The sequence below is a fragment of the Miscanthus floridulus genome, chromosome 7, assembly GCF_019320115.1.
Source record: "Miscanthus floridulus cultivar M001 chromosome 7, ASM1932011v1, whole genome shotgun sequence".
Taxonomy (NCBI): Eukaryota; Viridiplantae; Streptophyta; class Magnoliopsida; order Poales; family Poaceae; genus Miscanthus; species Miscanthus floridulus.
Genome location: NC_089586.1, coordinates 38,048,837 through 38,061,443, shown reverse-complemented (window position 1 = coordinate 38,061,443; position 12,607 = coordinate 38,048,837). Strand labels below are relative to the sequence as shown.

Genomic DNA, 12,607 nt, shown 5'->3' with positions numbered 1-12,607 from the left:
CCAGTCAGTGCTGACCGGACACTGGTTTGAGTCCGGCCAGTAGCAGAAACGCGGGATTTCGTACCCAACGGTTACTTTCTCAGTGGGACTTATAAATAGACCCCCCAATCGACCATTTGAGATGAGTGAAGCTGAGGAAACATAACAAGGGTGTTGATACACCATTTTATTGATCTTCACTTGCATAGTGCTTAGTATTTTATTAGGTGATTAGCGTATGTGCTTTGCGAAGTGCTTAGATTGATTAGACCACCGCTTATGCGTTTGCTCTAGGTTTAGGCCTAGTGTTTAGTGAGGTTTGCATACCTCTTACCACTCGGTACTTGTGCGCACCATTGTTGTACATCGAAAGGACTTGTAGTCTTGCGAGATCACATCAACCACGTTTGTGGTGTGACCGCCACCGTGTACCGAATGGAAAGACCCGCGACGTTTCGGCCGGAAGGTTGATAGTGAAGATAGCGGAGAGCATCCAGGAGAGACTTGCTGAAAGGCACGCCGAAGACCCACTTGCGCGTGGAAAAAGCCCGAGGCTATCCATGAAGTTACCCAACCGGGAGCTTAGCCCTTGCAAGGGATTCCTTGCAAGGGGCTCCAAAGAGGACTAGGAGGAAGCTTGCGCGCTTCTCGATACCTCGATAAAAATACCAGAGTCGTCGACGGAAGTTTGCATATCTCTACCTTACTCTTTAGCTTCTGCATTTACATTGATTATATTACTCCTTTTACGGTAGAGATAGCAACACACTAGCAAAATCATAGTTGTACATTTAGATAGTTTATCATTTACATATATTTTGCTAGGGTTAGAAAAAGAGGCCATAGTTTACGGAGTTAAATTTTTAAGTTGCCTAATTCATCTCTTCTTAGGCGTCACGGTCCCCTTCACAAGGAAACATCAAGCTGGAGTTCTGCCTGTAAACCTATATCTGCACAATTATTCACAATCACATACACCCAAGCACATCTGATATATTTGATTCTTTGGATTAAATGTGTATACCTTCATTTGAGGATGCAATGAAAGAATTTCAGGGACAAAACTCACCAAATGTGACAATTATGTGGGCTCTGGAATGGATTTTTTTTTTCCCACCTAGGGCACAGGCACTGAAATTGACACAGGGTTTGACAACTCCCCGCTGCCAAAGCTTGCAGCGCGCCTCAATGTGCTGTTCCCTACCAATGAATGATCAACCAATGACAATGTACTTCCTAGTGCCGATGGCATTTGGCTTCTCTGGCACATCTTGACAATCAAGCTTGCCTTCTTCTTGGCACGCTTTGTTCCTGTGAGCGTGATGTTTTGTATTACTGTGTTCAACCCAGGTATCCTTGCCACGCGCTGTACCAATGTTGATCCACCTCTCCGGCATATCTCATATAAAGCTGACACTGCATTCTCCTTGCCCTTTGGAGTTCCACGCCTCATTAACCCAACAAGGCTAGTGATCACTGTTTCAGAGCTCCCAACAAGATGCACGATGGTAGGTTGCTTCATCAGCAGAGCCAGAGCACCAGCAGCTTCCTCCGACACGGTGTCATTCCTCAGTGACTCAATTAAAGCTACAACTGCTGATGACTCAAGCATCCGACCTGAGCTTTCTGGATGTGTTGAGAGGTTGAATAATGCCATCACTGCATCTTTCTTTCCCCTTGGTGTCCCTTTGGTCAGCATAGAGGCAAGCTCCTCCACAGCCCCTGGCTCATTCATTATCTTTTTCTTGTAGTCATGGACCACAGATAAACTGAAGAGCGTAGCTGCAGCATTCTCCTTGGCCTCTGTCGTCCAACCATTCTTCAACACACTGACGATAAGATGCAGGCAATCGCCTTGTTCCATAATCCTTGTCTTGTTCGGCTCATAGATCGATAGATTGAGCAGTGCAGTCACTGCATTCTCCTGCGCCATCCAATCTGACGACAGCAGCAATCTGCATAGCAATGGTATCGCACCCAACTCGGCAATGAACGCCCGGTTTTGCTTCCCAGTCTTTGCCAGCAACCGGATTTCCCTAGCTGCAACCGGCTTTGTGTTATCGGATCCTTCCATCAGCATCTTGACCAAAATCCTTGCTGTGGCTTTGTTCGCCTCAATTGCTGCCTTGCTGCTGCACGATGCAGCAACACATTCAATCATCCCCTCGTTGCTCTCCTGCGAATCAAACTGAAAGCCATGCACCCCGCACCACTGTGAAATCAAGCTGCGGAGCGCCCGGTTTGGCACAAGCCGGTTGTCAGAGAGGGCCTGGCCGGAGTTGGGGCAGGTGGAATGCCCCTCCTCGATCCACTGTATGATCGACGGCCGGTCATAGGTCTGTCCGGTGGAGACCACCACGGGATCGTGCATCAAATCCAAAGAAATCGGGCAGGAGAACTCCTTGGGCACCGAGAAGGAGCTGTCGTCGCTGCAGCTCCAGGACAGCAGCCGCTGCCTGTTCCCCGCCGACAGCCAAACACGCAACGCCTTTGTGTTGCTGGGGTCGAAAAGGGAGAAGAGGCAGTACCGGAGCAAGGCGACGACGCCGCCGATGAGGGGGAGGTCGGCGTCCTCCTCTTGGCTCAGGATTTGCTCCTCCAGGTGCTCGATTTCAGAGCGGCAGGAAGGGGCGTTGGAGATGCCGATTTGGAGGAGGAGGGATCGGAGCGTGGAGGGGTCCGGCGGCTGTCCGAGCTCAAAGTGGCGCAGGGCGGCGAGGAGGCGGTCTCCGAGAGCGGCCTCCGCGGAGTCGTGGTAGTGGGCCGGCACCCGCCGCCTGCAGCGCGCGCGGAGGAGGTCGAGGTACTGGGCGGCGTCCCACGAGAGGCGGAGCGAGGCGGCGGGGAGGACGTCGAGGACGACGGCGAGCTCGGCGTCGAGGTCCCGGAACGAGGCGGCGAGCTGGGGCGCCCGTAACAGCGCCCACGCGCGGCCGGCGGAGGCGACGTAGGAGACGAGCAGGTCGGCGCGGAAGAGCACGACGTAGAGCTCGCGGAAGCAGAGGTTGGCGGCGTCGGAGAAGGCGGCCTCCCCCTCGTCGGCGAGGAGAAGCAGGAGCGAGTCGAGGAGCGCGGAGAGCAGCGCGAGCCTCCGCATGAGCGCGTCGAGGTTCCGTCGCTGCGACGGCGGGGGCGGGGTCCCCAGCAGATCCGCCGCGAGCGACGCCAGCGCGCGGAGCAGCGGCGCGCCGGACAACCCCGTGGGCGCGAAGAACGCGCCGGCCAGAGGTGGCCTCCTCCGCAGGCGCGGCGGCAGGCGGCAGAGCAGGAACTCGACCGGCGACGAGGCCGGCGCGGCGGCCATGGCGAAGAGGACCGGACCAGAGGAGCGCAGAGGCCCCCCGCTCCTCGGTGTCTGGGAGGAACGGAATCCCTCCCCCCGTTTCCTTTGACCGACCCCTCCCCCGCCTGAGTAGACGAGGCGGATAGGCGGTCGGTTGGGTGGGGGCGCGTTAGGTTAGGTGGGAGACGGGCGGCGACGGCGCGGAAATGGTCGCGCTCGCGCAGGCGTACCCACTGCCCGCGTCGCGTTGCGCGCTGGCGCCTGCTGGGGCTGGGGCCGGGACCGGGACCGGCGCCAGTTGGGAAGAAACGGCGGCCGTCCGGGAAAGAGGCGGAGGAGGCGAGGAAGAGGAAGAAGAGGAAGCGGAGGTGGGGGGAGGAGGAGGAGGACGCCCGACCACGGCTTTCGTCTTCTAGAGAGGTGAGCGGTGGGGCCCATGGCGCCAGCTGCTGACATGTCAACCTTCCTCTCGCTTCGGTTTTCTTTTGGATCCACGGTTTTTTGGTGTGTGTTTTTAATTTTCCTTCGGTTTCCCCTACTTCCCTTTCTTTATTATTGCTATTTTTCCAATATTTTATATTTATTTATATCATGATTTTTTTTCTGACCTGCTTTTTACTTTCTATATAAGTTACCTTTTATTCATTCTGTTTTTTAATTTTCAAACTGCTCTCACACCCTATGTATCTTGTATATGATCTAGATTTATAACTTATACTCACAAAATGACTCATATAGTCATATGCAACGATGATAGGGAGTCTGATTGTAATATATTATGATTATGTGTGCAACACATGGACATATTTATACTTAATATTAAAGATAATGCAGCCTCATGTGATTTTTGCTCCGTCTACTACTACGGTATATATTAAAATATCAGATGAAAAATTATCTAAAAACCGGACGAGTGTGTCGTGTCTTTTTATTTGTGGATGGGGATTGTTTCTATAGAACTCAGAGATATTGCTTGCCATCACACGGGATTTGTGAGGATGACATTTTCTTTGCTATGCTCTTTTTTTTAGAAGACAATTTTTCCTACTCCTTTTTTGTAGTATTAGAAAAGAAAATGTGACAACTGACAAGTGACACTGAAAGAGATAGCTGAGCTTTGTTTCTCCGCGCAACAATATATGTCAATGCAGTTTGTGCTTCGTCGAGATCACAATCAAGATATCAAATGCGTATAGCGGATTGACGTGAAGGTAGCAGCAGATCGTGGATGCTACCACGGACACAAGTCTCAATAGTGACATCCGATAACCACATATAAATTAATGTGTATATATATCATGGGTAATAAAATATAAATAGACATTTAATTATACTTATTAGAGAACTGATGTCTCGTATACTTGAAATGAAAAAAATGGGAATATGGCATTCCACATATTATATACACATCACCATCACATATAGAGTTTTAAAGCAATAGATTATGATAGCCAAATTTCATAGGACCAAAATTGGTTAACATTGTCAGAAGCAGTAACCTCATCGCTACCATGCTATTGCGGTTGCTACGAAGAATTGTTGATCGCTATAGCGGCCACTAAGTTTCGACACGTTAAATCTAGCAAAATCAATGTAAAAAGAAGGGGGAAAAAAAGTGGAACCGAGGGAGTACGTGCTTGTACAGGGGCAAAGTGGTAAAAAAACGTGTGTTCCTTTCAAAAACCAGGCGTACGAGTGTAGGGTCCGCTCGGCGTACGTATAGGCATTCAAAAGTTGGAAATGTAGGGATGCTTCGGGCCTCGCAACTCGCAAGTCAACGGGTGCAGTCTGCCTGGGCCTGTGCTGCTGGTGACCGGGAGCTGCTACTGCCAATCTGCAACTCTTGTTTCGGCTGGGGATCATCGGTGCAGTGGCCACAAGAACAAACGGTCCAAAAGGATTTCTCGGCGACCGTACTCCTCCTGCTAGGGACTGTGTTTTTACTCCTTTTATTTTCAAACAAAGAAATAATTTCAGCACCTTTTTTAATGTTATTTATATAACAACATACTGTACTCCAGGAATATAATAAAGTCTTAAGTGACCCATATTATTATTATTCTTATTACCTTTCTTGAGATGGGAGTTCCTTTTTTGAGGAAGTGAAGAGCTAGGTGGTGTTTGGTTGCCTCACTATTCGTCTAAACGGTCGTTTAGTCCGTTTACCGTTTCCGTTTAATCACTCGTTTACCCCGTTTAATTGGCCATTTAGCCCGTTTAATGAGACGTTTTGCCCGAATAATGGCTAAACGGTAGGTGACCGACTGTTTACCGTTTAGCGTTTAGGAAAACACTGGTTGCCCCTCCTAAATTTTAGTCTGTGTCCCATCGAATGTTTGACATATGCATGGAATATTAAATATAGAATAATTACGAAACTAATTGTATAGTTTGCGACTAATTTGCGAGACGAATCTTTTAAGCCTAATTAGTCCGTAATTTGACAATGTGGTGCTACAGTAAACATGCGCTAATGACGGATTAATTAGGCTTAAAAATTTGTCTCGTGGAGTACTGACGGATTATATAATTTATTTTTTATTAGTATCTGAACATTCCATACAATATCCTTTCGACACACCTCCTAAATTTTAGTCACCCAACACCATGCTACTACTACTACATCCGGATCCGGTTGGTGCAATCTGAAACTGAAATGATTTTGAATGGACCAGCAGACCAAAGCAAGCAGATAACACGCGGCAGGGCAGAACGCACCGGATTCGTTCCATCCAAATCGCACTGTGCAGTTCCAGCCGCTGGCTCCCTTCCCTGGTGCCTCTCCCGTAGCCTTGGTCCGCCCGGCATTGCAAAGGGTAATAAAGGGTCCGAAGCACTCGACTCAACAAAATGAAGAGGTTGTAGGGCTTGGTTCCCATTGGCATTTCAGTCAGGCCCTGCATGTTGCGCTGCTGGGATTTGTGATTTGTCTGCTGCCTGTGCGTTATATGTATCAATCATGCTGTTGCAGAAGAAGTCGGAACTACCTTTAAGTTTGATCTATTATATATATAAATATAACAAAATATTAATATTTATGTGCATAACTAATATTATTAAATAGATCTTTGAATATATTTTCATAATATAAATTTATTTGGAGATACAAATGATGCTAATATTTCATATAAGTTTAGTTAAACTTAAAAAAAATAATCCGTATAAGTCACGTAGTGATTCTTTTTATGGGACGGGACGCGAGTACACAATGCAACCCATGTGCATTTGCATAAGCAGGCTAATTTGTTTCTTCAAAAAAAAAACTTTGAGGCTGATTTTTCTTTTTTAAAATTGATTGATGAGCAACGATGACTTCTTTTTTTTTTTGGAAGTGGTAAGAGACGGGGTTGCTATGTTTGAACACACATACCCCACATTTTTGTTATTTGGGATCCATCTACTAGCTACGTCACTGTCGAGCAGAGAAGTAGGTAACGGTTGTTAGTTGATTGATTCATCTCGTCGTGTCTAAGAGCATTCATCTGTCCACAAATAAGCGACATTTTCCACATTTTTTACCACACAAATATATATGATCTAAACTACTACTTTTGTGTAATGTATTTGTAACCAGAGTTCTCGATGCAAACGTACTCGTACTATATTACTTTGAAATGTTCAGACTAAAAATACAAGAAGAGTAATGTAATCAAAGTTTGCACTTTATATTAGACATAATTGCAGAACGTCATTTACTATTTGTGACCGGACAGAGTATTTAATAATAATAGATACATATACTTGTTTATGGCTTATGTGCTACTACTACACGATTTGACTCCCTTCTTCCAAATTTTGCAGGGAATTAATATCTTCTATTCAGTTCACGTGTTTTTTTTCTTAATCAACCAGCGCTGTAAGGGTTTTTGATATCTCCATCTCCGTCGCTTTCGTCGCATCCTTTTCGTCGACCGGGTAGTACCATACGTTATATTATGATGAGGTGCACTGATCAGTTACGTGGCTTAATCAATTGCCGTTTCCGTGACCTTTTCCAATAAGCTTTTCTTTTATAAAAAAAAAAACTCACTCTCCTTACAAGCTGAGGCTAGTGCAGGGAGCGGTACATATGATATGATGCTCCTACTCGGGGTCTGGGTCTGGGTCTGGGTCTGGGACCGGGAGATAAATTAAAGGCTGTACCGTATGTACTTTGCTCGCGTGTGTGTTTAATTGTTCAACGTATTTGTGCCCTGTTTAGGGCCTGTTTAGATTTCAAAAAATTTTACGCAGTAACTGTCACATCGAATCTTGTGGCACATGCATGGAGTACTAAATATAGACGAAAAAAACTAATTACACAGTTGGTCGAGAAATCGTGAGACAAAACTTTTGAACCTAATTAGTCCATAATTAGACACTAATTACTAAATACAAACAAAATGCTACAGTGAGCCAATATCCAAAAATTTTTGGATCTAAACGGGGCCTTAGTTCCACCACATTCCCATCTTTGATACTATGCAAAAAAAAATTCCCGTCACATCAAACTTACGGTACATGCATGGAGTACTATATGTTGACGAAATCAAAAACTAATTACACAGTTTGGTTGTACTTTACGAGACGAACGTTTTAAGCCTAATTAGTCAACGATTGAACAATTATTATCAAATAAAAACAAAACGACACTGTAGTTGCATTGTAGCTACAGTGCATCTATCGGCGCCGAATAGGCTGAACTAAACGTGGCCTTGGCTAAAGTTTAGGTCACATGGGAGTGTTCATGATAAAATAAATTATATAAGTCCTTAATACTCCATGAGATGAATTTATTAAACCTAATTAATCCGTCATTAACATATATTTACTGTAACTTTGCTGTCGCACCACATTGTCAAATCATGAACTAATTATACTTAAAAATCATCTCGTAATTAAATTAGTTGCATTCTATGTAATTAGTTATTTTTAGTCTATATTTAGTACTCTATGTATGTATATCAAATATTTGATGGGATAGGGACTAAACTTTAGAGGAGAAACTAACAAGGCTAGTGGCACACACAAGTTAAATTCAAGGATCGATGTTGAGAGTTGATTGATGGCGTGACGTGATATATGTTGAACAGTTCCGTAACTTCTTCCGTGGTCAATTATGCAGGCGGCGCACCACAAAATCTCGTCTCTTATTAGACTGCAGGTGCATGACGACGGCGGCGAAAATTATTAGCGGGTACTCTGGAACCTAATACTCTTTGTAAATGCTTCTACGGAGCAGACAATTGGGAGCCAGAATTTACGATACCACCAAAATGACTTGGACTTTGACCAGTTTCCGTCTTATTTCGAAACCTCTTTTCCATTCCATTGAAATAATTTAAACTTATTGTACCCTCAACTCTATATATGGGACGGGCAGAAGACCATGTTGGTTTCCCCCATGGGACTTGGCTAAGCAGGAGAGCAAAATGGTCTTTCTATGATATGGGGTATGTTTGGATCCATCCAACTAAGAGCAACTCCAAGAGCTTCTCTATATTCTGTTATATTGATATGAATAGATATTTTGGTTAAAAAAGCCCACCAACAACTTGTTCAATTTGGTCTCCAAATAATACCATCTTATATTTTTGGTTCCTCGCTAGTCAAAGATGAAGAGCGGGTATATTCTTCAAAATGCGCGCAAGATACTGAGAAGATATTGGAAGGTGAGAAAAACATATTCCAAATGACTCTCGAAATGAGGACTTAGAAAGTGCGTTTAACAAAGACTCTTGTAGATGCTCTAATAGTTAGGTGCTAAAAATTAGTTTAGGTGGATCTAAATGGACCCCGCTAATATTGACGTGGCATCTAGGTAACAACTATCACACTAGCTATCTATTAATTATTATCTCAGCACAATTAATCATTTGTAAAATACACTTTTGTCCTCCCACCTAATTCTATCTATTGGCCTCTCCAATAATAGTATATAACGTTGATGGATTTACATCTGGCTAATAGTTAATCAGTTAATAGTTAACTAGCTAATATCAGTTGTGACCTTTTAGCTTACTATTACTCCTCCATTCTAAAAATTAATGCAATCCTATATATGAACCAAGTTAAATTTTCTTAAGTTTGACTAAGCTTATAGAAAATAATATCAACATTATGTCTCTAAACATGTTTACTATGAAAATATATATTCTATAATTAATCTAAAGATACTTATAAATATCAATAGTTCTTATAGTTTTATCAATTTTAAAATTAATTGACTTTTTAAAAAGTGAGGATCATTTTTTTTGTCACTGAGGAAGTACTACCTGTTAATTGGTCCAAACAAGGATTAAGAGCATCTCCACTGGATATCATATTCAATCTCCTGTACTTAAGGGCAATGCTACAATACAATTATTACCTACTAGGAGGTAATAGTCGAAGCAATATGATCCATTGATTTATTAGATTTTATAAATAAATTAATAAATAAATAACCTAATAAATGAGAGATAAATGCCTAAAATCCAGTAATCACCACGGGAGGGGTACACTTGCCTCCGTGATTAGGAAAAAAAGCGGTCCCCGCCTATTCCCATCGGTGCACAGTGTACCGGCACAAGGCAGCGAGGAGGCGTTTTTTTTCCGTGCGCACGCCACCATGTTAGGTAAGTAATTACTTAAAAAAATGTTACCTACAAAAAAAAAAATGGTAGCCAAACGTGTTAATTGAGTCTTAAATAATTTTGGCAATAGGTTAGACATTGTCGGGTTCATAAACTCGGGGTCTCTAATGGGACCGCTTCCTAGCAAAAGCTTGACCCGGCATACAGTATTACAAACGACGCACGACTTCTGGGTTGGTCCAGATACCTAACAACATGCCGGAAGAGCGATCCAGTCTCCGACCGGAAGGCCTGGTAAGAAGAGGATGACGCTCGCTTCCGACTCCGACCTATCTCTCCGACCGGAAGGCCTGACCAAAGAGGAGACGACGCTCACTTCCGACTCCGACCTACCTCTCCAACCGAAAGGCCTGACCAAGGAGGGAATGACGCTCGCTTCCGACTCCGATCCGCTTCTCTGACCAGGAATACACCGAACCTTTGCTTACGGCTCTTCTCCTGCCAGCACGATCGGAGCTGACTGGGAACGACCAGCCAGGGACGCCCGCTCGATGAGGACCCAAGAAATCAGGCGGAGTAGATAAGGTAAGGCGCTCAAGTCAACCGCAATACTGAGGACCGTACCATGCACACCTGCAGGACAAACACTGTCAGGCCATGCCAGAAGGGTGCTTTGCAGCCTTCCAGATATGTCAGAACACAAACAGCGTTGTAGGCGTCGATATTTATCCTACAGTATGGTAGGCGCCGATATTTATCCTACAGTATGATAGGGCGCCGACATTTGCCATACCAGAAGAGCACGATGGAGCCTGCCACGTGCATCTGAGCGTCAACAGTATTGTAGGCGCTGATAAACTGTCTTGTACCCGACGGCGTGGGCAACAAAACTAGAGCACTTTCTCTCTCTCTTAAACTTGTAAGGTCGTTCCCTTCATCTATAAAAGGAGATGTGCTCTCTCTCAAAGAAAAACAGTTCATTCTGACTCACTCTCTGCTAGCTTTAGACATTCTGAGACTCAAACAGCTCCACGGCTCTAGAACTCTAAAGCTACACAGAGCATACGTTTCAATACTTAGCGTACATAGGAGCTTCCATCACTCTTAGCCCTTCAGTCCAGAGTCCGACCGGACCTCTAACACCCCCATCTTATTTTCACTCGTTTGTAATCCCACAGCAAACTTTGAGTATCTGGACTCAGGAATAAAGTCACTGACCGACTTAAATTGGACGTAGGACACGTTGGCTGAACTAGTATAAACTCTGTGTCATTGAGTGTTAGGCCACATCCGATCACAACGTACGACAAAATGACAAATATTTACTTGTTAATTACTTTTCGCACCGACAGATATTAACGTGTTATATATGTAGTCAAAGGGTATGTGTTATGCTAACTCGATTAATAAAATTATATTATATAATTAACAGGATCTTCTAAATAAAAACATGTTGCATGTCAACTAATGAACATTGAGAACCAAACACGCTAAAACATGTACTCCCTCCGTCCCAAAATAAGTGATGTTTTTTATTTTTAGACATCTTGTTTGACTGTTCGTTTTTTATAAATATTATCTATTTTGTTATGACTTATTTTATCATTAAAGATACTTTAATAATGATTTATTTATTTTATAATTTATACAAAATTTTTGAATAAAACGAGCGGTCAAACAAGATAACTGAAAATAAAAAACCTCACTTATTTTGGGACGGAGGGAGTAGCTATCACGTACAGGGGAACAAAAAGTTACATGCTAATCAAATAATCAAATTATGTTGCGTACATTAGCTGTTATGGTAGTATATACTAATCGAATTATGCAATGATCAAAGTTGCAAAATAAAAGGATTTACCATATCAAATAGATATACAAAAAAGATTCTCATATCTACTACTACGGTATATATTAAAATATCAGATGAAAAATTATCTAAAAACCGGACGAGTGTGTCGTGTCTTTTTATTTGTGGATGGGGATTGTCAGCTTGTTCGTTTGGCTGTGGCTTGTCGTAAACGATCGTAAATTTCCAGCCGGAACAGTATTTTTCTCTCACACAAAACAGCCAGCAGTACTTCTTCACGAACCAGCAACGATACGAACCAGCCAACCGAACAGGCTGTGTTTCTATAGAACTCAGAGATATTGCTTGCCATCACACGGGATTTGTGAGGATGACATTTTCTTTGCTATGCTCTTTTTTTTAGAAGACAATTTTTCCTACTCCTTTTTTGTAGTATTAGAAAAGAAAATGTGACAACTGACAAGTGACACTGAAAGAGATAGCTGAGCTTCGTTTCTCCGCGCAACAATATATGTCAATGCAGTTTGTCCTTCGTCGAGATCACAATCAAGATATCAAATGCGTATAGCGGATTGACGTGAAGGTAGCAGCAGATCGTGGATGCTACCACGGACACAAGTCTCAATAGTGACATCCGATAACCACATATAAATTAATGTGTATATATATCATGGGTAATAAAATATAAATAGACATTTAATTATACTTATTAGAGAACTGATGTCTCGTATACTTGAAATGAAAAAAATGGGAATATGGCATTCCACATATTATATACACATCACCATCACATATAGAGTTTTAAAGCAATAGATTATGATAGCCAAATTTCATAGGACCAAAATTGGTTAACATTGTCAGAAGCAGTAACCTCATCGCTACCATGCTATTGCGGTTGCTACGAAGAATTGTTGATCGCTATAGCGGCCACTAAGTTTCGACACGTTAAATCTAGCAAAATCAATGTAAAAAGAAGGGGGG

The 12,607-nt window shown here is 43.4% G+C and overlaps 1 protein-coding gene across 1 annotated transcript; it reads right to left on the bottom strand.

Moving 5' to 3' along the window:
• Positions 1-693: 693 nt before the first annotated feature.
• LOC136466894 (U-box domain-containing protein 4-like) lies at positions 694-3,658 on the bottom strand. The gene is made up of 2 exons (XM_066465410.1): positions 1,049-3,658; positions 694-929 (listed from the first exon to the last, which is right to left on the bottom strand). Exon 1 carries the CDS (start codon positions 3,281-3,283, stop codon positions 1,097-1,099), a length of 2,187 nt encoding a protein of 728 aa, XP_066321507.1. The 5' UTR covers positions 3,284-3,658; the 3' UTR covers positions 694-929; positions 1,049-1,096.
• Between the last annotated feature and the right edge of the window lie 8,949 nt (positions 3,659-12,607).

Bases quoted from the DNA above. Each gene is read 5' to 3' on its own strand.
- LOC136466894 (XM_066465410.1), bottom strand. From the start codon at position 3,283: ATGGCCGCCGCGCCGGCCTCGTCGCCGGTCGAGTTCCTGCTCTGCCGC.